We start from the raw sequence: 27,887 nt of genomic DNA on the forward strand, positions 1-27,887 counted from the left end.
GCCTCATCTCTTCATCATATCTCGTTTGCTGTCATTCATCATCATCAATAGGAATCTGGTTTCTTCACTAAAACAGGTGTGACTCAGAGGTAGACTTTTATCACAGCACTTTCTTTACTTATTCTCAGATTCTCAAAGTATCTGCAGAGACCGAAAAGCACAGGGAACCGTGCAGTGTTAGGAAGAAATGGAAGAACAAAATACAAAAACTACCAATGGCACCATTATCGAAGAAGCAGAGGATGTTGTACAACCGGATTCTGAGAACTCAAGCGTCAATGATGAGAATCAGAAAGTACTCATCAATAGTCCTGGCCCAGAACAGGGAGGTGTGAAGTCATCATTATTGAAAACCAGCCCTGGAATAGGGAGTATGAAAATTAGCAGGGTGAGTCTTTTTAATTCACCGGATTCGCAGACACCCAGCACTCCTAATCCTGAGAATTCAGAAGCTCGAAGGTCTGTTCGTGTAAGTGTAGGATCTATGGATAACGATGATGTTCTCTGCGATTCATGCATCGACGACAAGAAAAAAGCTGTCAAGTCATGCCTGGTCTGCCAGACATCTTTCTGTGAACCTCACCTGAAACCCCATCTGGAGGGGGCTGCTTTTCGGGACCATAAGCTACTGGATCCCATCAGAGACTTTGAAGCTCGAAAATGCCAAATGCACAGCAAAACGATGGAGCTGTTTTGTCAAACAGACCAGACGTGCATCTGTTATCTGTGTATGTTCCAAGAACACAAGAATCATAACACAGTGACAGTAGAGGCTGAGAAGTATGTCAAGGAGGTAAGTAATATTTTTGGATACTCATTTGGGGTAGAATAATATTATCACGAGGGGGAGAAATAAAGTCACACTTATTAATGAGCATGGCACAAACCTCCTAATGTAGTCAAGTAAAACATACATTTGTATTATATCCAGGCAAATAGGAAAATTCATTACACACAAACTGTCGACAAGAATCTAGATGTTATATTTTTAATGGCCTAGCCCATTCTTTATAAAGTTTGTATGTTTCACTGTTTGCAAATCCATTAATCAGACAAAGAGGAGTGTTGTGAGGTCAATATTATTTATACATAGTGCATCTAACTTGCAGGAAATGCAGAGGTTTGACATTTTATAAAGATTATATACGTTACGAGATCAGTGAGGCATGAATAGCATAGGGCCCCTGTTCCAGAACTTTTTGATCTCTTTAGTCAATGCCCAACTGCAAATGCTTTTTCTTTAAACGTAGATAAATGAATAAGGTAAGTTGACGCCTCTGTAATGCCCAGAACTTGCTCGTGGTAAATATTCAATGAGATTAAACTAAAAGCAAGGCCAGACCATTGTGAAAAACATGTCTTAACTCAAAGAGTTAACTTGAACTAGAAGAGAACAATGTTCAGGCCTATGTGACGTGAAAGGAGGACCCAGCATCCACCCATGCCATATTTCATGTGAAGAGGTCATTTATTCATGGGAAGCTCATGTTAAGTTTTACAGTCTCATTTAAAAAGATTGCCTATATTGTCTATAATAGTGAAAGGTTGCTTAAAAAATTAAATAAAAAACCCTGTGCTCAGGTTTTATAAAACTTATAGGAGTTTTGTAGAACAAACTTGGAGGTCAACACACAAAAGCTTATGTATGTGCCATTTTTTCAATGATTCTCCAGTGAAATTGATGTGAGATCAAATCTTGTTTCTGGGACAGGTTTAGCTGGTATGTCCAGCTTTATTCACCAAAACTATGCACTTCTATTGTAGAGAAGTGAGCCTGAAAAAAAGAAACTTGTTTCTAACTAGTCTTTAACTAGATAAGCATGCTATACCTTTAGCTAATTGATTACTGTCATTACATTGTTGTTACATCAATCCAAAGTGTCCGGACAGGAATGCTTAGGACATTATGTGCAGGCAGGGTAAGAGATGGCCTTTCTATAGACAAAATGTATCTCAGTAACATAATCTTAATGCAAAAAAAATATTCAGGGATTGGTTTTAGGGAAACCTTATTGTTAACAATTCCTAAAACTTATCATCCAAGAAAAAAGAAATACTAAAACAGTAAAGGGTTAATAAAGTTTTCCTTTTGTGTAAAGTTATTTTTTAAATTGAAAAGTATGAATAAATCTTCCTAAACTGGCCAGACATGAAAAAATGTAATTTAGCCATCAAAATTGCATTTCCTTTTTTTTTTTTTATATTGCAAATCAATTGAAGACATAAAATAGTGGTTTGAATAACAGCATGGAGATGGAATTAAAATTACCTACATCTCACATAGTTGAAAAACGTAATCGCTTTTCATGAGATTGTTGTAAAAAAAAACAAAAAAAAAAAAACATGCACTATTTTGCACATTCATTTGCTTTAGGTCCTGTTCTTGGGGATTATTTTTGCAATTCCTGGCAGATCGAAAGTAGTTGCAATTGACTGACAATTGCCACGTGTATGACCAGCTTAAATTCCTTTGCATTTAAATGCAAAACGCAATTGTCATCTCACTTTCTATAATTAGGTAGAAGTATGAAATAAAATCAAAACGTTGCCTATAATACATATGCAATCAAATAATTTCATGATCCAGAAACATAAAGCATTCAGTCTAACTGGCCTTTTTTATAACACACTGTCCCAATCTTAAATGAGAGTTTTTTTAAACCTCCAAACTTTTTATTGCTCTGGATAAAGCAGTAGAGGATTGGAACCTCTTTCTGGGGTGTGCTTTTAGTGGTCTGCGTTCTTGTTGACATTTACGAATTCAATGTACATTAGTGATCATTGTCACAAGACTGAAACTGAAGGAACATTCTGAAAATGTGGCACTTATGATCAACCAAGTGGGAATTTCCTTTCACTTCCTGTTGTGTCTACAGGACAGGAAGTAAATGTCAACCATCCAATTCCCCCCAAACATTAAAAAGGTTTTAACTTTTTTTTGGTATGTAAAAAAGTTCTGGCTTATGATATACATATAAAATAACATTTGGCTAGTTTTGCAGTTGCAGTTTTTTTATCTTGTTTTGATGGGCAGTTCTTGGCTTCTTGTGTATATAATAACTATATAACTACTTATCTATCTTCAATCCATCCATCCATCCATCTCAGAAAATATTGTTTACTAATAAGGTTTGAGAAAAAAACGAAACCTAATTGGCTAGGATACTTGATGGCAAGCATGGCGTGCATTGTAACGTAAGCCTAGGAAGAGTGCGGTTCGGAAGTGGTTAAATGTATGGAGGCTTCAATGCTGCTATGGTCCTGTCTCAACAGAACCTAGACTGAGGGCGTCTCCTTCATTATGACATTTCATAAATGCCTCTGTATAATAACTGAAATCTATGGCTGTGTTGCAGCCCCACCTTGGGTGTGCCTGAGCATTATGCAGACAAGGTACTTGCCTGCAGCAAAATTCTGCGTGTTACACAGACTGACATCACCCCAACCCCACCTGGGAAATTGATAAGTGACAGCTTGCAGCCGTGGTCTGTATTCGAAGGTCGTTTCTTAGGGCCTTAGGCTTTAAAACTGGATAAGTCCAGATTTACTCCATATATCATAAGGCAGACAGTCACAGTAATTTGTTGGGACCCAGTGCTCTTTGTGTGCTTTGGTTAGGTTAACAATTAAAATGTATGAAAAATCACCTACTGTATGTGTTCTTTATTGTTTTTAGGTTATGTTATAATATTCTAGATTTTATTTGGATATTACATGACTCTTAATGAGGAACTAAACTAATTGGTGGGTTTCTTTCATGCAGTATGCACAACAAACCTGCCGATTATGGCACATACTTACCCTGTGCAGTCACACTGCACCAATGAAAGGTCTAGGAACTGTCATCCCTGCATGCTAGGAAGCCGCCATCTTTACCGCCACTGTCTTCCTCCCCACTCATTGTAATGCTCAGGAGTTATATTATACCTGGCAGCTGACTTTGCTACACACAGAGCTGAGCTCTAAGCTACATGGCGCATGCGCTGTGTAGTTTAGCGCTTAAAAAAAAGCCACCAGGAGCCAGGGAGTTAATTTTTTTGAGTAAAAAAAGTATTACATTTTTGCATTTTTTTTTTGTCAAATAATATTACCTCCTGGTGTGCTTTTGTTTTTTCACTTTAGGTGTGCTTTATTATTTACAATGTTACCATCGTAAAATGCAACCATAACATTAGGATCAATCATCAAATTCCATTTTAAGTATTAAATTACATTTTTTATACTGATTACTTTTACATTATATACAAGTGATAGTTCTTTGAGCTGTAAATTTTAATTGAAGGGAAAGTCATCAACAGCATGTTTCTATTTTTGGTGGCTTTGGGTTGACTTAAGTCATTCCCTAGTTTTTACCATTTCTCATTGAGCATGTTTACGAGCATTGCAGTAATACCAAGTTTCCTATTTATTGCTTGGAATATAAATGAAATAAATGAAGGAAAACTCCCGCAATGAGAGTGAGATTCCCTCAAAATGGCTGCAGAAAGTGGTAAAGCTTGAAACACAAGTATAAAACCCAGATCATTAGAGACTTCAGAGGTACAAGTTATCATCACCCACCCAGTGCATCCACCCATAATTTAAATATATATATGCATATAGAAATAATTAATATACCATCTTTCTGTCAAATGTGATTTGGAAATTCTGCACAATCATTCCTGGTAGTTTGCATACCAAATAAACATTTATGGTATGTTAACAGGCTTTAAAAGCTTAACCAGTAACATTGATGTTACCATAGCAAAACAGGTTCTGCCACATTTGTGTAACTACACTATATATCAAAGTGTCACCATTGTCCTAATATGGGCTGTGGGCATCTGAAATATTTCAGTGGACGTGTTATGTGCATAGATACCAGCATTTTCAAAGAATTTTCCTGCTAGGTTTTATAATTCATCTTATCAACTACAATAAACTTGTAGGACTTAGAGCAGTACAAATTTAGGTATTACATGTTTGGTATATTGTATCCTAAATTATGCTTTTCAAAAAATGCATTTGAAGAACTAATATGCTAATAATCACAGTTGCACTAATTTACAATTTCTAAAAATTAGGAAAGCTGCAAAATTAGCAATGCTTGAAAAAATATTATATATATACTACCAAGGGAACTTGACACAGAAATGACTAAAAATAATAAAAAGTGACCCGATGCAATGCAATTACATTTGTAACATTAGCAGGATTAAAGTATATAATTGCCTTTATTAGACTAGCCTTAGGTCATATGGAACAGTTAAGTACATTTAGTATGCTGCTTCTTTCATTATTAAAATTACTCTTGCTCCCTTTCTGTGTAAGATTGCAATGAATTTACACCAAGCAAAAAGTTGTGTTTTTCTTTCCAACTGAAATATTTTTACTTAATGTTTTGGAGAGAATAGGGAAGGGTTTGGAGATCTGTCTGTGTCCCAGCAGGAATATTTACCATTATTTCTTGTCCCAGAAACACAGCAAGAAGTAAGAGACACTCTTTACAAACATAAAAAGATATGCAGTTTGAGATAATTGTTACCCACTGAAAGATTTCCCTTTATCTTCTGTTCTCAAAAATGTTTTATTTCCCATCATTTTTTGTATTGGAGATAATAGTCAACAGGATACACTAACCTACTTTTTGGCACCAAAGATTTTTCTTTTAGCTTAGAAGACATATTGAAGGGAAGGTAGCACGTTTCTTGCTAACTAGTACTTTCATATTAACTATAAAAAATGGGCTTTATTGACCAAAGACAAATGTATGGTTAGGGGAAAAGAAAAATATGCTGTAAGTTGAATGAAATGGCATGTTTTTGGATAATGACTACATAATGTGCTAGGAGAGCAAAGCAATGATACAAAAGGTGACCTTGTAGACAGAGATATTTATAGTGCTGAGAAAATATGAATTCAATTACATATGGGAGCCCATTATTGGAGTAATATACGGGGCATAAACATAAGCTAAGAAGTAGAGACTCAATATGACTGCACAGGATAATACTGTCTCTAACTATGAAACCCATGTGTAACCTCTACTAATGATAAGGAAAGGACAGTTATATTATAAATGATAAGGAAATCTTTCATCAGTTGCAGTTGTTTTCCTTTTCATCCTCTGGAGAAAGAGCCATGCTGTAACTGTAACATATCCACGAGTTAACTTACAGTGTGATTTGCTGCTCTTGAGCACATACTTTAAGTTTGTAAAGTTCTTGGGAATGGTTAAATATGTGGGATTCCACTGTAAGTGAGAAAGGGGCCTAAAATGGATATATCAATAGATAGATCCCCCAAAAATTCTTAAACAATATTAAAAGAAAAAATAGTATATGGCAGGGGCAAACTCCAGCCTTTAGGCAATATATGGCCTAGCCAATAGTCCCTTCTGGCCTAATGCCCCCTGGCCGATCCAGCCTAATGCCGGCCGGCAACCCTCAGCTGTGTACATCCATGAATGCTCAAATTATTTTACCTTAATCTTTAATGGCTGGCTAGGTACCAATGGACTGGTGGTCAACTAATTTGGTAGCAATATTTAAAAAAGGTTACCGTTCTTCACCAACTAACTTCTGACCTGTAAGATTATATTTTATATAGTAGAGGACTGTTTTTAGTTTTAGGGTTTTAGGGTTATATAAGGAACCACTTTGCCTGTTTTTGCCATAATTTAGGATCTTTTTGGCTGTAAATCCATGAGAAATCTCCATTGGGTACTGCAGCTGTAGGAGACTAGAACCAGGGAGTTGTAGGGTTTTCCAAATAAGATTGAAAAACTGAAAGAATGAAAACACAACACAGAAATGTTCCGGATGAACAATCTGGGCAGATCAAACACAAACTCAGCTTGTATATACAAAAGTCAATTACATACGTAAACAATATTAACAAGCAGTAAAGGTATGCAAACTCCTTATTATAATTTTTATTAGTATGCTGCCTGGCCTATTCATTTACAGTTTGTTAAAGTTTTGCTATAAAGATGTCACCTGCATACCTTATTGGGTTTTACCGAAAAATGTATATAAATTTATGAAGCATGACATACTTCAACAATATGCTCTAGTATGATCTGTATGTAAGGATGGTTATTTTTTTGAATTCATTTATCTGTATACATGTTCTTTTGTACTGTAATACTTTGAGTATTTTTGGAACTTGAGAAGTATGGTAATATATGAAAAAGGTGATGCATCCTTTAATTAACCCTTCAAACATGTTATTGAACTCATATCACCTTTAGTACAGGTAGTCCCCATGGTTACATACCAGAGGAACTATAGCTTTGTCCTTAGGATCACCCACAACTTCTGCTGTGTTTAGCAAAAGATTTCTTCTGCAAGTCATGCAAACTGCCCCTCCCCCCAACAAGCCTCCATCCTCCACACAAGCGAGCAGGGAAGCCCCGTTCGTATCTAGGAGTCGTCCTTATGTCAGATGTCCTTAACTCGGGGACTACCTGTACTCAAATAACTTTTCAAACATGTCAAACTCTGCAGTCAAGCATGACTTAGGTCAAACACGAGTTTGTGTGGGCTTTATATTTATCACCTTTCCTTGTTAATTTAATATGGCTTTTACAAGAGATGATCCCTGACCCTAGGAGATATATTTGAGGGTTCAAAAGAAATCTGATCTCAGGTCCTGTTCTGCCAGCTTCTTGACCTTATGTTAGTAACACTTTTGTTTCATAACAAAAAGTGAGCATAACAATATTAAATTGTAACACAACTGTCTCCCGAGTGTGCATAGCAGTATTATCTCAGTAGACCTGTGGATAAATTATATATCTAAAACACAAAGTTTTTGTTTTAAGTTTGGCTATAGTTGGGAAAGGGTAAATGTCCAATTCAAGTGATTTTCCTTCAGTTCCTTTTTTAGTCTCAAGTGAGAGACAATCTCTCCAAGTAAGGTAAATCCCCTCTTTGATGTTTGTCACCGTAACAAGATGTTTTTCCTTTATCCTGTTTTGGTGACAACTTTTACATTTTACATTAGTTTCAGTTCTGTTACTTATGGCCCCCAGAACAAATTGAATGAGTGAGCTTCTTTACGAGACAAAGACAGCAAAAAAACCTGGAATTCAGGGATTCCTAGCCCTCACCACTTTATCCAAAGGCTGAAAAAAGTTTTGGCTTTAGATACACTTCTATGTCTACTATGTCTACTATGACTTCTACACTTCTACTATGTGTAAATAACTACGGGGTTATGTGTTTGATACAACTATGGTAACTCAGTAGCGGGCCTTGCCCTGAATTCAGGTGGTTGACTGGGCAGCAGATGTATGACCTCAGGAGTCTTCTCTTTGCTCAAAGAGTCTTCTCAGAACAAATGTAATAAATAAAGGGGAAATATAAACTTCACAGCTTTGGTTTGAAAATTATAATAAATGATGACTACAGATCATATTCTGCCATAAATCCAATATAACCTGTTTTTTTAATGGGATCCCTTTTGCCACTAGAATCATTTCTCAGGACTCAGCTGTTGATTTATTTGTCTGTATATTCCCAGTATTATTATAGCAGTTTTAGAGTTTTAGTAGACTGGTCTTTTAAACTTATTTGTACTGACTAATGTGTTACTTATATCATTAAATCGGGCAGTTATTGCAAGGATGACTTTGCTTTATTACTGCAATCAATATATTTCCTTAGGATGGCAATGAACCTTTTATTTGTAAAATAAATGAAACATTAAATGATATTTTTTGGATTCTTTATATTTATACCAATGGGCTGAAACCACATTAAAAATTTGCAGCTCAGTCTATTACAACCCCTGTTTAGTATATTTTGTGCATCTATCTAGAAAAGTCAATTGTAACAATTGTTCTAATGACACCACACAGAAAGGTTTCCATTGATTTTTTTTGAGGATGGATTCAATAAATGGTTTATTTATTCAGTTTGCTTTGTGTAAGACACATAAGAAGAAATGAGAATTAATCATTTTAGAACTGGAACCCTTCGTATAAGCTTGTTCAGGCAGAAAGAAAGAAATACTCCCTATGCTAGTTTTGCTCCACTTCCTGTTCTGACAGTGGCATTATAAGTGGCTTCATATGCATTCCATTAGAGTTTTTAATCAGCGTTGGTTATTAAGAAGTAATAACTAACGTTAGATAAATCTTTTTTTGAATTTGCACTTGGCAGGAGAAACACTTATCCTTGTCATGTACTTCAGACCAATTAAACATGCAGATCAATATTTCGAGGATAATATATAATGATAATTAGAAGTGCTGGATAGCACAAGACAAAATTGATAGACTCATACCCTTTGTACAGAAGTAGGAGACTTAAAAAATATTTGAAGTATGCAAATTAGATTATGTAAAGGATATTACCAGGTCAACACAACTAGTAAGAATAACAGATGATATATTTGAATTTCACCTTTTCAGCTCCAAAGATTTTCCTATCAATAACCTCCTAAATTATGGCAATGTCCTCATTGTAGAGCTAAAAAATACCAAGGGCACAATGGTAATGTGTGTGTTGTCATGTATTTTACTGCATCCTGAAACAATGAAACCTATGTGTGTTACCATTCATTTTAAATATCACTGTAACATACCTACACAATTATTATTTATCTGTATTTATAAATCGCTGACATATTACGCAGTGGTTTACAAACTCCATAGTCATGTCACTAACTATCCCTCACAATCTAACGTCCATACTAGTCATATGCCAATAACATGGTCTAAGGCCAATATTGAGAGAATCTAACCGCATGTTTTTAGAATGTGACCATAAGGCTACGAACACATTATAGATTTTTGTCTAGAAAACTAAAAACCATGCAAACACAAGGACAACCTACAAACTCTGGTGGAGTGTATTTTGGCTGGACCCTAGACCTGAACTTGGGACTCAAGTGCTGCAAAGACGAGGGTGCTAGCTGTGTTGCTTATAATGCAGCTGTTCTATAGCATATCACAACAGCATACCACACACTGCATTGCCGTTTAGTATTTAAAAACTACTGCAGAAATATTTTTTTCTGCATTACGGTCTATTTAAAATAAAGAAACTTTCCTAATGCAGTTTGCTTTATAAAAAGTTTATACATTGGCTTGAATGGCATCCTACCCCCTGATAACCAGAAGCCAATAAAAACACTATGTACTAAAAATGAGCCAACAGAATAAGCATGAACAACTGAATATTAGATTTTTAGTCCAATTTTGCAATTGGCACAAATTCAACCAGGAAAACTAATTGTAAAGGTCCAAGGTAAACATTCCTATTCATCCAGTTTATTTTGATTTTTTTCAAAATGCTCCAATAAGACCAACTCATTCAGATAATTCCAGAACACTAAAAAGTAGCAGGGACTAGGGAAAACTGGGGGAAAAGAACAAAAATGATAGCAAGTGAAAAAAAAAATCAGGAGCGGGGAAGAAGGTAAAGGGTAAAGTGCTTGTCTGCCATTTGGGGAGAAGGGGGGATTTAAAAGACAAATAACTAAAAGTGAATTTATACGTTAAGCAGAACCATATTCATAATGTAAAATGCCAAGGACAGCTGAAAAAAAACATCCCAGTCATGTACAAATTATTTTTTTCCTCCCTTAGCTAGCCCTTGAAATTTGTAGCACAAGAGCAGAGGGACGGCAGAGGCTGCTAGGAGGACTTTCTTTGCTAATGAAGCATCTGATTCTATTGACATTGCCACAGCAACCACATTAATATGTGCATACATAATACATTCATCATAATACAAACTAGTACTACATTTATTCCTCATTTCACTAATTTGCTAATGCCATCAAATACATAACTAATGACTGCAAGAGCAGAGATGGAATTCTAAGTATTCATAGAAATGCTAATAGAAGTTCACAGAGACAGTAGCGTACATACAGTAGATTAGGGTTTTGATGTCAATCTAGAATTAATATTTTCTTTGTTTTCTTTCCTAAAGACAGAACTGTCTGAGATACAAGAGCAGCTTCACCTCCAGCTCCTTGATGTGGATGATGAAGTGGAGAGATGGCAGAAGGAGAAAGATCGCATTAGGGTAAGAAACTCAAAAATCCCATCACTGATTGGAAAACCAAACATTACATTGTAAGAGTTACCCAGTGTTAGTGTGGCTTGTTTATTATTGCTGAGGTGAACAGATTGGCAGTTTTTTTTAGTTGTAAAAATTGCAATATTTTGGCCTCATCACCAACATATTGTAGTATGCTAAAATGTAGTATGTAAAAGTATGGGGTTGGAATTGAAAATAAAATATTTCTATGTAAGAATTGTCATAACTTAGTAAATTAATCCAAGTAATGACAGTACAGGTATAAAAATATATAAATAATAGACAATACTGACAATAATTGCCTTTGTCTTTTAAAAAGTAGCAGCCACCAGCTATTACTCCATATTAACTCAATAGTACATATCAATGGATACCCTACAAGTATGTTCTTGAAAAATGTTAACAGTGGTAGTGCACTCATGTCTCTGAATATAGGTTCCCTTTACCCTGAATATTATTGAGATAATAGTACAAAAAGTAAAGCTGATGACAACAAAGCAATAAATCAATTAAAAACACACGTTAAATGGGATTGGTAACTAATAATTACTGTGCCCTAAACATCACCTTTGTAGTTTGCATGCTACATTATAAAATAAGGAGAATTGATCCAGGCTAACTGTATTTTTTTTTTTTTTATTTCAGAATTTCACAGCCAACCAAAAATCAGCTGTGGACCACACCTTCAAGGATACTATTAAAGAATTGCAAAGACAGCAGGAGGAGGTGAAAAACAATTTAGAGCAGAAAGAACGTGCTGCCGTTGACCTCATCGAACAAATTATAGGTGACCTAAAAGTGAAAAAAGAGCAACTTCAAGACAAGCAACATGATGGAGATAAACTGTTACATACTACTGATGCAGTACTCTTCTTACAGGTGAGCTAGTTATTACAAAGTTAATTACATACAACTTCTTCTAGTATGTAAACATAGCAATACCTTCATATTTAGTTTTAATAATATGCAAATTTTGACATTTTGTTAAAAGTCAGCACCCTAGTTGTCATGCCCTTCTCCAACCACTGACATATGGGTGTCAAACAAGGGCAACGGTGCATTTGATGTGCAAGCTATGATAAAGTCTGGCTGTACAAGAGGCAAGATGGCGGCATTCTAAAGGAGAATAAATAGGTCACTGGAGACTTGTGCAAAGTTTTGTTGTTTGTGTATCAGTGAATTGCTTACAAGCTGAGTAGTTCATATTTGGCTGCAGTTTCTGTAAACACTGACAAAGGAAAGGGTTGCTTTAATATGGTTCAAAAAAGATTTGTGTTTATCAAGTCCAACTTTGCACCACTCCTTCAGTTTTTGTTCTAAAAGAAAGCAAAACAAAAGCCATGGACATATGCTGCCAAACAGAAGCAAAAGTGTTTCTTCTCCTCCCAAGTCAAGGTCAGATGAATTTCCTGGAACTTAGTGAATACAAATTTGATGTTATTAGTTGCAGGACAACCAATATATATGGTGTTTCTAAATAAATTGTTTTTTTTATACCTTACTAACCCTTTACTTAAATCCTAGTATGCATATTGTCACTTATTAGTATCACTTATTAGTAATAAAGTTCTGCTTATTGCTATTAGTAAATCATGCTATTTCTATCAAATGAAAACCATTCCCCATACTGCCTAGAGAAATGTGCCACTGCTATGGGGCAGCAGAACTATGAGTGCCCTATCTGAAAGCAACAGAAACTTTAAAAACTTGTAAAGAGTAATAATAAAGAGCAATAAAGCATTGTACTTCTTCTTTTTGTAAATAACATTTTTATTCCTTCAATAAAATAATGAACCGTTCCCAAAACTTCTGTCCTATCAACATTGTGGTGGCTAAACGTATTCTACATTAGGCATTAAGGCCTAATTACATGAGCTGACAGTGAACCAGGCTAATAAAAAGATATCTTTAAATATCTATAGGCAGACAATTAACAACACCCACACCCTACATAGTAAAGATTAGAGAAGGGTGGGGGCACAAAGCAGAGCAGGTCAGTAAGTCAAAGAGACTTATTAGAATAAAGAATACTCAAAAGAAGAGAGAAGAGAATGAAAGCACAGTAATCTGTCATTAGGCACTATACTAAATATCTATGAAGCCACTAAATGATGATGTCATTTAACTTTTATGTTCTTTTTTTTAATTTTGCAGGAGTTTCAGGTGGTAATAAGAAATGCTCCTCCAATACCCCCACTACCTACGTATTCAGTGTCACTGGAGGGAGAAAGGCTGACTCAAGCTATGGGAGCAATGAGAGAAGAATTGCAAGGAGTGTGCAAGAAAAATGTTGAGAAATACTGCAAAATGGAGGCTAATAAAAATCTTGTAGAAAAGAATGGTAAGTCATTTTCTATGTTTCGGCACAGCATTATGACTCTATCAGTGAGTATTCAATACCTATTGCAATCAGATCACTTGGTGGCTTTGGTCCCGACCCTCTATTGTTTTAGGAGTTCAGACATTATTCTAGCTTGTATTGCTGCACATTTGTTCCAGGTCAGTGAAAAAAGGCCAATATTCATATGATTACAGTCATATGCAAGCCTAGGTATTTTATTGATGAAACGTGTTCTCTGTTGATGGGATCAGCATATATCTAGGAAAGTAAAAATAATCTAAAATGGTAATGAACTTTACTGCATAAAACTGCTGAAAGGTAAGCTATCAGCACAATTTTGTGCCGAGAGGAAGTAGTTCCCTTGCCCAAGTTGCAGCCAATAAACATGACAGAAGACTCCTAACTATGAAAGATAACTTAGTAAAGATGTCAGCGATGGACCAAAAACAGGGAATGGGGTGTGGTGGGTGCTTTGGCAAGTAGATCTTTCATAATATTCAAACACTCAGTGTATACTTGCACAGTATGAAAAAACCTGGGTACATGCAAAAAAGTTTAATTTCCACATATGGCATTTTGATAGCTGCCTTGATACGTCATACAGAAACTGAGATTTGCATATCACAGCAGAATACTGGCCAGGTGCCAGAATAAAATATCCTTATATTTCAAGAGCTTGCTTTTTTACCTATAAATAAATCTACTCTGCCAATTCCAAAATTTTTCATTATTCAGTGTTGTACGGATATTTCCTGTTAGGAATCATCATATTAATTTATCTTTCTTTTAGTTCTCAGGATGTGGTGCAGACTTATGTGCCACACAGAGGAGCTTAATTGCTTTTCTAAATGTGTGTTGATTTCTGCGGTTTCTGTACAATGCATTTTTTATTAACTGATCTACCTTCCAACCTCGGGCACAATATGCATAAAATAATTTTGCTGAAGTTCTAGTATTCTTTAAAAATCCATTATCACTATATCTAAAATTTAAGTAGATTGGGGATTGGGAATAAAATGCACTTTGCAAGCTTTCATAGATTGATGGCTAATATACCAAAATGGTACAGAGAGTATTACAGCTTCTTTGTGCTATCTATATGTAAAGACATTTTTAAGGGTGTACTGTATAGAATGCAAAAACATTAAGGGGATAACACCATAAGTAGGACAAATGTTATATATTTCCTATGTATGTTACGAAGGTAATGTTCCACAAATAATCCTTTCTTCACCCTCAGCCTTTCTAAACCTTTTTAATATGAGGGAACTCCTGAAATAACTTTCAGGTCTTATAAAACTACTGACAATAATTACAATATCCACACCTCATAATATTTAAGCATGGTGGTCTGTGGCAATAATGTCACCCCAGACAAAAAGATTGTTGGTGTCAGTTGTAACTGACGTAAAATAAACAAATAACAACTTCTGGAGGAACCCTGGCTGAAAAAAACCCCTCTAGAGCAGCAGTCACCAACCGGTGGTCCACGAGAACATTTTCGTGGTCTCCCGTATGTCTCCCATATGCATCGCAGGCTCAGGGTGGTGGGCAGGTTATGTCTCTGAACACAACCCACCGACTCTCCCATCGCAGACGATGCGATGGGAGAGTGGGCGGGTTCTGGTAGTATGACAGTATTATGACGTCACGTGACACACGGCTCCCCGCATATGCATGGTCGGCAGTCTGTAAATGTAGTGGTCCGTGACAACCAAAAGGTTTTCTGACTTGAATATCCTCTTCTTGCAGTGATTCAGTATGGAATCTGCTAAGTCCCCAATGCATGTAGACATACCCTGCAGAATGACCCGGGTGTGTCTAGGGGGCGTTATGGTGACCCACCCAAATAAATATTGTGATTGGTCTCCTCAGTAGGAAATGCTGCCACAAGAACAGTTTTAAAACAAGAAGAAAAGGAGCAGCTAAAAAGAAAGCACTTTAGTAAAGTAAAAATATGGAGGGTCTATGGGAAGTACCTATCCTTCCTGATTCAGTAGTAGCAGTAGAAGCTTGTAGTTCTGATTCTCTGGGGCTTTGTGCTGCAAGCTTAGTGGGATCCCCATTCAAAGTAGTTGGGGCTGATTTACTAAAGGAGTACAGAATGTACGTAGCAAATGTGTGAATGCTTAATGTACATGTACACCTAAGATTTACACCTAGATTTGCATTTCATTTTCTGTATAGAGTTGGAAAGGAAAGTTTATTTTGTTGCTGCCTGTGCAGACATTTCCTATCACTTACCATTTCTGAGATTCAAAAGGTTTATTGGAAAGTTTCCAAATTAAGAAAAATTTCCCTCCTAAACAGTTGTTTCTGCAACAGGTGTCACCACTGGATGATTTATCCTTACCTCTAGGACAAACTCTAATGTTTAATTTCTCTGTAATTTCTTTTTTAATTGACAATGGTTACCAGGACATAAAAAGAATTGTGTTTCCCCAGTGGGGTCACAGACAATAGTACAAACCCTCCCCTACTTTGTCAAAACCAAAAAACAAAAAAGGTTTTGTCTAGTAATACAAAATAAACTTTACCTAGGATGAAGCTGGTTGCTATGAAAGCAGAACGAGAAGAAAAACCTGCACACTGTACATGGTATAGCAAGTTATTGTGAATTTTAATACATCCCTAAACATTATTAAAGAGCAGAAGACATTGTAGAAATGAGATCCAGAGGCAACAGTTCAGAGCAAACGTAGTGGCTGGGTTGATAATGATCTCCTAACTTGGCTAACATTGCATGATGTGTGATAAATTGTAACTGAAGGCTTGTTGAATTTGGGGACTGGTTTAGCACAAAGTAAATAGCATATACAAAGAAATTCAAGCAGGACATGGGTTAAATAGAGATAGAGATACTATGCTACCGTCAACTTACAGAAAGAGATTGAGTTTCTGTAACAAAAGCTTATATTACCTTTGTTGCTAAGCATTAAGAGAAAGCACGAGGACTGCATTCCTGTTACAAATGTATGTCCCTCTACTGTTCCAATCACTATTATTCTCCCCGTAATAAGTGATGCAGTATCTGCACATGTCACCCCACCCTTCTCCATTCACGTAAGGTTGACAAAGCTGATACTGCAAGGTAATAACCGTGCTTATTTTTCTGCCTTGAGTGTAGTTAAGTGGTACCTTTGTATACAAACAACTGTCTATATCATGCAACCAAATCATCACAAACAATTCTGTATCTCTCGCTGCCCTATCAGCCTTTTTTTATATATATTTCAATGTTCTTGCTACACAGGTCAATCCCTACCCATAATTATTTGTATCATACTTACCAAAAAATACTTATCGATATTGCAATTAGTACACCAAAACTGGCTGAAATCTCTGAGGGAGTAGGCAATAAAAAGATGCAAGGGACAAAATGTTGCTATGGGGACTAACTTTTTTAGTTATACTTTTTGCCTTGCAAAATACACCATGTACTAACTGAAGGTTGCCGTGAACGTTCTTAAAACATAAAGTAGCTGGATGTCTAGAACTAAAAAAACAAAACAAAAAAACAACCAACAAACAAACAAAAAACAATGACCAAGAAGAGGTCTGAGGACAACCTAAAAATGCATCATCAAGGGTCAGAATATCTAAGTAGGTTGTGGGCAGCACGGTGGCTCAGTGGTTAGCAATTCTTTCGCAGCGTTAGGTCCCAGGTTCAAATCTCAGACAGGACAATATCTGCATGGAGTTTGCAGGTTCTCCCTGTGTTTGCATGGGTTTCCTCTGGGTACTCCGGTTTCCTCCCACATTCCAAAGTTAGGTTAATTAGCTTCCCCCCAAAATTGACTTTAGACCGTAATAATGACACATGACTATGATAGGGACATTAGATTGTGAGCCCCTTTGAGGGACAGCTAGTTATATGAGAATGGACTTTGTAGCGCTTGCATATTATGTGGGCATTATATAAATACATAATAATATAATATTAATAATACCAATAAAAAGATTGTTCAGTAATTTGTTAATTAGTAAACACATATAAATACAAATACACTTTGATTGTGGTTATTTGTAAAACAAACCAAAAAACTTCAAAATGCACATGATAGGAGAAACCACGATAAATAAACAAAAGACCTGATAATTAAAAAAATATACATAAAACATAACCGAAAATAATGCAATCTGTTGATTTTTTATACCTGATAATGGGAGTATGTTTAGTGTACAACCTGTCAGTCTTTGTTTCAATTACTACTAAGCCTTGGCAAAGTGTTTGACAGAGTCCCTGAACTTGTATATGGTTTTGTTATAATTGATATATTTGCATTTAAAAAAACATTTACTATTACTGTGTATTATATTAAATAATGATTTACATGTAAAAATATGTGCAACTAAAACAATGTTTTATTAGAAGAAATCTGTGCTGTGATTTGAAGTTCAGTTGCAAAGAGAGAATACATCATAGTGCACAATCCTTACATGCTGTTACTTTTGTCATCGCTTTAGTTCTGTCCTTGATCATTATGCATAATTCATGCATGAGGAATGTTTAGTAACATTGTATAATTGCATTTTACTAACCTTGTACTGGAAATGTTATGATATACATTATTCAGTGACCTCAGAAAAAGTATTTATCATATAAAAGACAGAGTTGTGATAAAGCTGCAACTAGACTTTAGTTTGTTTGTGATATTTATGGTGAGAGTCAAATAGTAATATATGTGTAAAAGTTCAGTGTAACAATTGTTACATTTCTGGGATTGGTAAGATTCCAGTTGTCATTCTATCATTTTCATTGCTGACCTTTCAAAGTCAACTTTTAGAAACACCATGTTTGGACTAAGTGTTTGGTGTCAGTTTACCAGGAAACAAAAGTCATAATACTCGCCCCTAAATTGGCTTCATGACCCCCAAAAAGCATCTAGCTGTACATTTACCTAGGTATAACCAACACCTTTTTCTTTAAGATAGGATGCAAAAGGATGAAAACACAATCCTTTTATTTTTTGCTCTCCTTCTACTGTCTTGGGGATATTCATTCACTTTACGTCTTGGATATACAACAGAAAGTGATAATCTCTCTAAAACGAGGGAAACTGGTTCCCCTGGGCTGATGATTTTCCATTCCTTTAGAGAAAAATTATGTCTTTTTCTGTCCTAGTGAAAATAGTCACCGGGAGAATTCAATGGTTAAAAATTCCCAGTGGCGGCAGCAAAAAACTTCTTGGTGGTTAGTGGTTCTAAACTGTGGTCAAAAGCTGAAAAAAGAAGTTTTGCCTATACATACACTTCCTGCTTGATGCTATAGGATCCGCAGCTATTTACTGCACACTCATCTCTGCTCCCATTCAACCTAATAGGAGTAGTTAGAAAAATGCGTTTGCGTTGTGGATCTTGGAAGTAAGATATTACTTATGGCCACATGGTTGCCTTTTCTCCATTTTAGAAGAAAATGCATGCCTTTCACAAACGCACAAGGGCTCCTGGGTGCAAGGAAGCAGTTAGCTGCACTAAGGATCGGCTTCCCCCCATTTTTATACCTAAATTACATTATCATATCATAATATTGTATTTATAGTGCCTCCCCCCAGGATTCTGGGTTTCTGGGTATCTACAGCGGCTGCTCGAGTAGGGATGTATGAATATTGAGAAATATGTTAACTAGTTTAAGAATAAAACTATCTGTCTAATTAAACATTGATAATTGAATCAGTGGAAGATACTGGTCATTTTACAGGAATCCAAAAAACATCATACTCATTGCTTCTGTAGTACGTCCACTCTTTCTGCCCCAGGGCCATTTTCCACCTTTACTTGCCCACAATGCCTTGATCCCATAATGAGAGCCAGGAGTTGCTGTGTAAGCTATTCTACATGTTACTGTCAGACAAAAGGTGCTGTCTGACATAATATTTGTATCACTCTTATGATGAGACAGACATACAATGTGACTTTATTGTTTCTTTTATATCTCCTGTTCCATTCATCTGACGATTAAAGAGATGAGCTTTGATCTAAAGATGATGTCAGTTAAAGCAACCTGAAAAAATAAAATAAATGTGTTTCTTCTAGTTTCATTCTAGTTCCCTGGTTAACTCTTTTTTTCCCCTTTTCGCTATTCTTTCCTGATGTTTTTTCTGCGTATTTTTAGTTTTCTAACCATTAAGAAAAAAATGTTTTTGTTTCATTTGGAAATAACTCCTCAGCATTTTGTACCAGAATCATAATTTTAGTGTAATTTCAACTACTACAGATTATAATTATTTTAAAGCACAAGCATGTCGAAAAACTGCATTTTTCAAGTTTTTTATCCTGTATAATGACAAGGTTATGGCTCCATAAACTGGCCCATAACAGAAATGTAAAAATAGCTCTGATCCTTAGGGAGTTTTCAGGTGTCAGAGCTAAACTGGTTAAAAAATAAATGACTGGGTAGATTGTACAGTAAGAAATGACAAATTTGTTACACTTTCTGCAGTTATTTTTGTTATTGTAAAGCCAATGTCCTGTGACATTGTTATATGACATGTCAGCAAAAAATGGAAAGGCTGTACAGAAGGGCATTTTCAGAACTGCCTAAGCTGCATGTTTTTAATGCAAATATATTCAAGAATTTATAGAAAGTTATGTAAAATGGTTTGTGCCAGAGCTAAATAATGTAGAATGCATGTTGATACAATAATGTATAACAGTAAGGTGGACTAGGTGGATCAGTCTTCACAAAATACGCAGTGCAAAAAACATAAATGATTGTGCTAGTATTAGGAAACACTATTTTTTGTATTTATAGAAGAAGAAAAAATAATAATTACCAAGGTGTATATTTTTTTTATCTTGTTTCTCACCATGGACCGCGGCTCTGGTCACTTTCTCAAGGCACCGCTGACGTCCCTAAGCCTCACTTCTGCTTCCTAGTAAAGCAAAGTATTCCATTCCATAAAAATGTCTTCCAAACCTGTGCCGAGGTGCGTTCTTGCTGGATTTGGGGTACTAAGCATGGCCAGAAGGCAATGGTGAGGCTTGGTGATTTTACTAGCATCCAGGAACCAGGGTCAAATGTATTTTACCCCTTCTTATTTTGGGCTCTTTTTGGGCTCACAATGAAACTTGACTATAGAAATTTGACATCAGAACAGATAACAAATAAACAAATATCTCATGTTTGAATGTTAATAAATAATAGCCTGTTATCAATATTGTAAAGTTTTGTTGGACTAAACAAGTTTATTCTTTTGTTTTAGTGGAGAACAGATACATGACTGGACATACAACTGACTGGACACAAGCAGGCGACCCATACGGAAGGTTCGGCTCTCTCTTTAATGTGAAAGGTAATAGCTGGCGCAATTTAATAATTTATTTGCAGTTTGTCTTATATTTTTATTGTTTTGTTTTTGATACTATACAATTGTGGTGTCACTGATTATTTGGCACCCAATATGTATACATAGTATACAAGTTTTACTATACATAGTATACAAGTTTTACATAAATGAACCAGATTATACATAGTGGCAACCATGCTGGTCAGAGGAAGAGATCAAAACTCAATATGAATGCAAATCATGGACCAAAATGTATTTTAATCCTATACAGTCATAAAACTCTGCAGCCCAAGCCATTAGTTTCCTAATTTCTTAAGCAGAATAAATTCATTTAACAATATGGAAGTGGTCATTGGATTACAGTGCAAATCAAGGCTATTTCAGATTACATTCTAAAAAGCTAATAATAGCATATGTCCTTTGAGGGCTATGCTGAACACTCAGTAACCACTTTACTCCATACACCTAATTGTTAAAAATAACGAAAAGAAATTTATGGATTTTAATGAATATATAGGTAAGGTAAAGATATGCATTTCAAAAGTTTATTTAAACATTACAAAGTTGATGATGTATAAAATAGGTTATTGAGACAAGTGGAAATATTATGGGGACCAGGTGTCTTGGTTGGAACTTTCTAGAAACTGATGGATTTCCACATAAAGTGGGTTATATAGTTATGTACTGTAAATTAAAGATTAATTTTATTACATTTATTAATAATATTATCTTGATGCATACATTTTACCTTGGTTTATACTCTGCAGCCACTGGACGACAATCCTTTCAGCCCTCTTCTGTACGCACGTTAACTGAAAGCCCTTCTGCAGGCTTGAACAGCCTCTATGGAGCCAAAGGTATAAAATACACCTTTAATGTATTCTGGTGATGTTTTGTATGTTAAATACGCCATGCTGATAAGCTACCAACTAGTTTCATAGATAAGGTACCCACAGTGCTAGTTAGAAAATGAATTTAACATATATAATAAACAAATTCCTATCAAAAAACTCCTGAGTCAAGGCAAATCACAATATACCAAATTAATTTGTAATGCCATATCTGAAAGTTTCATGAAATATGTTTTTTAATTTTAAAAAGTTGAAAACCTTTATTGACATACATTTTCAGCTTTCTCTCAAATGTTCATTTACTATAATCTGGCTATGAAAAAATAATCAGGCTATAAAAAATTTAATTTGAGAGATTTTAAAAGTTTTAACAGGTTTACAAGGTGACAGAAATTTGAAAAAGTTAATACCCAAGGTATTAGGTTTTACTGTCTTTATACTTTCACACCCCATCAACTGACAAGCATAAGAAGGATTTTATTTGGATGATACCTAAAATTTAGTGGTAGAACTTAATCCAATATATAATAAATATTTTCGTAAGCATTAAGGGATGTTCCCACTAAAATTGCCTTTAGAGTACAGCCCTGACTAAAGCTTCTCCAAATTCTTGGTTTAGCCTTGACATGCAATGGAAAGGGAGGGTTGAACATTAGACGTGTGAGTTGTGATGGTATGAGTCTATGATTACAAAGTCTTTAAAGATCCAAAACGATTTTAAAGAACAGATATACTCTAACTATGGGCTGAAAAGTTTTCATATGCCTTTCCTAAATGCATTAGTAAAAACCAATGCTGCAAAAAGACTTTTTTAAGCCAAAATATGTGAATATCTTGCAAGCTATTAAATAAACATTTTAGTCTATTTTACCAGTGTAAATAATATAAACAAAATAATAAAGATTTTTTATAAAAAGTAATATAATTAGTAAGTATATGCATAACAACCTAGCAATTTTATTAGGCAATGAATAGTAGCTGAACATTGTGTTCTGTTTTGCAACTTTTGAATAGTGTTTATATGCTTTTTCTTCATACATGCATGATTTGCCCAGTTCATACTCTTGCATGTTGTATACTCTAACTCTGTTTGCCACATGTAATAAGACCATGCATATATTAGATGTAGGTATTGCATCCCCCTGGATCTCAGAGGATGTGCATAGTGCTTCTTGATCTCAGGGTAATTGATCAACATTCAATGGTGAATTAAAATGCATTTCAGCTTAAGTGTTCCCTTTCTTTTACTGTGCAGGGAAAAGTAAAAGGGTCACCCCTGCCCCAACTTCCCAGCATTATGTAATCACCTTTCCTTGATACACCAGCTCTTAGTTTAGCTCTCTGGACTGGTAAAAAAGTTGAATATGTAACTCTTAACTTACTAGTTGGGTCATAAAAATTGGACCATATTTATCAAAGCTCTCCAAAACTAAAGAAGATAGACCATCATGGGTGAACCTCATGATGGAATGAGTCTAGTCCAAGACTGAATGCATTTGCCAAATAATAGCACATGATTTTAAGAAATCCATTCCAATGCAATAAATGTTCCTTGTTCATAAAAGTTGAAGTTATCACAGCAAAGCTGGGCAAAGTGAATATTGTACACCTAAGTATAAATATTTTTTTGCATATAGGGTCTGCTTTTCCTAATATATTTAACGTAACTTTGATTTCCTATCTGCCTTTGTTTAAATTTTTCATGACATTGCCTAATCTATTGTGATCTGCAGAGCTCATTCAGCATAAGCTTCATTATGACTCCCCCATCAGATACTAAGAGTTTTATTTTTATAGAAGAATGATTACCATGATATTTTTGTAAACTAAGAGACCTCTAAAGATATTTATTAAGTAAGGACTTTGTTCTGTAGTGTAATGCTCAAGAGATAGCAACTTTTGTTATAGGATCACACAGGATGTTCGACACTTCTTCCCTTACGAGCCAAGACGATACTCCCATCTTCTCTGCTTCAAACTACTCTCAGAAAGGTATTCTTCCTGGTTTTGGTGATATTTAACCATCACACCAAGTGTTATGTCTGCATTGGAAATCAGAGTATAGCTCCTGTAAAGGGAAGTTTCATCTTTTGATCACTGCATGTGCTTTGCTGCCGGCTTTTCTGACCTACACTCAATGTCATGATTGCAACCTTTTCTTCTCTTCTAAGTTCTTAAGAACTAACATATCTGAAGACAGATATATTTTATTATATATATTATATATATATACATATAATATGCAACTTGTGAAAGATAATAAATAAAATGTATTTGTTCTCTATTGTGTACAAAATACAAATATAACAGAGTGGGTTTTAGGAGACATTAGGAGATCTTATACTTCTGAGTAAAGCAAACCTGTAATATATTGTAGTTAAGATGATTTAAAGGCCTATGTGCCACTTTCCTGCCCAGGCATTGCCCCACCATTAAAAATAAATGGGCTACCTTAAAACAATAGACATTACAAGGCATGGTATTGGGCATGTTACTGCACCTTTGATAATCCATTGCGGTGACCAGCAAAAATCTGAAGAAGGCTATTATTATTATTATTATTAATATTAAACAGGATTTATATAGCGCCAACATATCACACAGCGCTGTACATTAAATAGGGATTGCAAATGACAGACTAATACAGACAGTGATACAGGAGGAGAGGACCCTGCCCCGAAGAGCTTACAATCTAGAAGGTGGGGGAATTTCACACACAATAGGATGGGAGATAGGTAGTGGTGGGAAGTAGTGGTGGTTTCAATTGACAGACTATGTGATCAGTATTTACTTCCTTAGCTGCTCAATTAATGGCTCTTAGCTGCTCAATTCCAAAAATGTTTTTTTGGAAAGCTTGGAAAATGTACTGACACAAACAAAACATTCTGAATGTCACAGCAATTAATTTTCAAGTATAAAATGTGAAATCCACTTCAACAATTGTCCTCACCTGCTTTTGTATGCAGTTATTATATAACCAATGCTATTTTAACTACTTGAACTGGAAGTTTGGCTGGGGCTTAGAAAATCTGATGCTGTCACACTAGGTCAAATTTGATTGTTTCTTCCAAGAGCTCTCTTTCAATGAATAAACAACTCGAGGCAGTACTACGGTATTCTACTTGGTTCTAAGAATGGGAAACTGACCAAGGTAGAAACTGCACAAAGGTAGTAAAAAGAGATATTCAGCTGCAAATTAGGGCTAATTTTAAATTTTGCTTTATGCTAAAGCTCACATTTTAATAGGTGTTGCTGCAACACACACTAATGTGCAAGTATATGTGTGCTGTATTATGCTGCCATTTATTCTGAATAAGGAGTTTTTTTATATATGATTAGGAGCAACAAAGGTCCATCAGTGTGCAGGAAGATAGCTGCTAGCTCACTTTACACTTTAATTCACCATTTTATAAACTGTGCAATAAGCTAGCTGAAGATAAATTAAAAGTCAATATAGAAAATGACTAACTCCATATTGGAGGGGTGAACCATAATAAAAGGAAAGCAGATTAGATTTGATCATAGATATGTCTGTTTGTAGAGGTGTAAAGCCATCTTGAGCTGGAGCCATTACCATGTCAATGTTTGTTTAGGTATCTGTGACACCAAATCATTCAAAACCACATATTCTATTTTAAAATGTACCATATTATAAAATACATTTGCCTTCTAAATTGGGTGCCAAAATACATTTCCTCTTTTAAAAATGTCTCCTTTGACCCACTCTGCTTCTACTAATTGTGCTCTAATTCAGTATTCTTTTTTAATTTGTTTTAGGGTAATGTTTTATTATCTTGTAAAATTACCAAGCTAGTAAGTACATTTTAGAGATTTTGATAAACATCAGTTTGTATGTTTCTTTTATATCTTTTCTCAGTAATTTTCTTTGAAAATACTTAATAATAGTGGTCAGTTTAGTGATTTTCCTGCTATGGAATTATGATTGTAAAAGCTGTATTTTAATTATGTATTTCATTTGTATTGAATTTTTTCTAGTTACTAGCCAAGTTCCAGCCTACCAATTTTCATCCACTGTGACAACCACAGAGACTTCTAATCAACAAGACAGCAGCCCCTATAACATGAATGGTAAATATATTATTTAAACTGCTGATGATGTATATACTGTCACTGAGTCCTCACAGTCAGTACATTTTATGTAAAGTATGTATTTGTATTGTCACATAAATGAGAGGGTCAGTGTGCACAGATTTTGTTAAACTTACTAGTATCCGTTTGGTATGGGGAAAAAAGTTTTGGAATATACTATCCAATCCATGAAGACACAGGGAGAACATACAAAGTCACCATTCTGAATGTTATCTTAAATTCCCCTTGTACAGCTTCTTATTCATCTGTGTAATAAACATATAGCAATATGATCAACGAACAAGTATGGCCTTTATATATTTCTTCTGTCCCTACAGTGTATCCAATGATGTCAAGGCACCAACCAACAAAGGCTTTGCCACAAACATGGAAATCCTCAAAGCAGAGTCTGCTGGTGAGTTCAGTGGTCTTGTATGATCTTTACATCATCTATTTCCAATTCCTAAGCTCAGCCTGTGAACTATAGTACCCATGACTGGTGGCTGTTTTTGATGTTTCCCCTACTTCTATTATTACTGTCATAAGTCTACACCTAGAAAAGTTTGGGCAGATTTGTCATGGTTAGATATGATATTGTATGCCCCAAAACATATTGCTTATTCTGTATTATTGTTATCAAGTTGGGCATCGAGTGGTTAGAATGAAGACTATAGCAATTCATTGATTGCATCATTATCTGTATATTGTCAGATCCACAGCATACTCATTACTATTCCTTACTTCATTATACCAAAATGTATAGATACAGCCATGTATGTGTATTACCAACAGGGCTAGATTTGGGGTGGTGAACTTTGCTATTGCCCAGAACCCCAACCTTCTTCAGGGCTCCAATTGACAGAATGACAGTGGTGCAAGAAGCTGGAATACCCAGGGCCCCATTTTGTCTAAAACGGTCTCTGATTACCAAATCTTTTTCATCTTTTAAAATGTTAGGCTAAAGTTAGCTTAAACATAATCAAGGGGTTGCCATCGTATGGGTATTTGTATTGTTTGCAAACAATGTTTTTGTAGCAATGAGATTATAAAGGGTTGATCTAATGTTTCTTTTACTTATTTGTGTAGTTTAAGGTAGTTGTATTACTCCTGGTATTTCGTTTTTGCTGCTCCGTTGTTGGGAAGATTTCTCATGTTTCATCCAGGAGAAACTAGAAGAATTGAGGGAAATTCCCATTTTAACAGTTCTAACCAAAACTGGCATCCCGACATGTATGGCATTGCCGTATGGCAACCATAACATTTAGGATTTTCCTCACTCTCTGAACTACCGTAGTGGCAATGGTTAAAGTAGGGTGAATCTCTCTAGTGGGGACACACACATGACAGGGGTTGTAAGCCTTCCTTTTCTATACAAAACTTAAGAAAAAAAAAAAAGATTTACCTTTGAAATACACATTTAGTTCAAAGTATAAAACAGAAAGAACTCACAAGTGAAAAAAAAGTTTTCGTTGCTGTTCAGATATGTTCAAACATGTTGGAAAATCTTTGTGAATGTTTTGTGATCGCTTACCAGCCTCAAGAATAGAAGGAACAAACTTTCAAAGAGCATGTACCACAATAGAAAATCATCCAAGTCTGGGATAAAATAGGAAAACAAGCTCAGTCCAATCCCTTACCCTCACTTTTATCCTGTATGAGATAACTTTATGCACTAAAATACATTTTGCCTAGAGTCTGTCTATGTATTAATGCGCTATAAAGGATGCATTGAATTTTATTGAAATTTTTTATGTATCAAAGTGTTACTTTATTCAAGAAACAATAAAAGGTGCTAACATCTATGCTTGTTTTCTTACAGACTCAGCAACGCCCTTTCTATGTGAACAAGGGAAACACCACTAGCGCCGAATCCCCATGAATCCCTGGGACCAAGCTCTAAGATTACGCACCAAAGCTTTACATATGTGGGCAGAGAGAGGGTGGGGATCTGTGCTTAATTCCTTCACTGCTGTTGTAGTGAATGTGTTGTGACTGGATTTGGCTGGGAGGAAGAAAACTGGTTTTAGTCTAGCCAAGGGCAACAATTGCTTACTGGAATTCCAGGGTGGGTCCAGCAAGAATGAACCTTTATCTATGTTTTTCAAGTTAACCCTTCTATTGACGTAGAAAGCATTAAGCTATTACTCACAAAATATAACTATTATAATAACTGATTTCTAGAATACCATGGAAAAGAGTACTCAAGGGAAAACAATCTTTAATAAATACATTTGAAAAGCTATTTTCATGTCTTCATTTTGTGATAGATGAACTGTTTGCC

At 35.4% G+C, this 27,887-nt stretch overlaps 1 protein-coding gene across 2 annotated transcripts; it reads left to right on the top strand.

The window, feature by feature from the left end:
• On the top strand, positions 1-27,848 carry TRIM29 (tripartite motif containing 29). 2 transcript variants are annotated; one of them, XM_072426191.1, is made up of 10 exons: positions 2-793; positions 10,926-11,021; positions 11,682-11,915; positions 13,191-13,377; positions 20,583-20,672; positions 21,434-21,523; positions 23,426-23,509; positions 25,514-25,606; positions 25,945-26,021; positions 27,426-27,848. In XM_072426191.1, the coding sequence occupies exons 1-10, from the start codon at positions 188-190 to the stop codon at positions 27,483-27,485; spliced, it is 1,617 nt and encodes a 538-aa protein (XP_072282292.1). In that variant the 5' UTR covers positions 2-187; the 3' UTR covers positions 27,486-27,848. The 2 variants fall into 2 exon arrangements, with proteins under 2 accessions (XP_072282293.1, XP_072282292.1); XM_072426192.1 differs by lacking the exon at positions 23,426-23,509 and having other exon boundaries at positions 1-793.
• Positions 27,849-27,887: the final 39 nt, after the last annotated feature.

The sequence above is a fragment of the Pyxicephalus adspersus genome, chromosome 11 (assembly GCF_032062135.1).
Source record: "Pyxicephalus adspersus chromosome 11, UCB_Pads_2.0, whole genome shotgun sequence".
NCBI lineage: Eukaryota > Metazoa > Chordata > Amphibia > Anura > Pyxicephalidae > Pyxicephalus > Pyxicephalus adspersus.

Bases quoted from the DNA above. Each gene is read 5' to 3' on its own strand.
- TRIM29 (XM_072426191.1), top strand. From the start codon at position 188: ATGGAAGAACAAAATACAAAAACTACCAATGGCACCATTATCGAAGAA. The intron at 11,916-13,190 runs GTGAGCTAGTTA...TTAATTTTGCAG, and splicing joins ATGCAGTACTCTTCTTACAG to GAGTTTCAGGTGGTAATAAG. The intron at 13,378-20,582 runs GTAAGTCATTTT...CTTTTGTTTTAG, and splicing joins AAATCTTGTAGAAAAGAATG to TGGAGAACAGATACATGACT.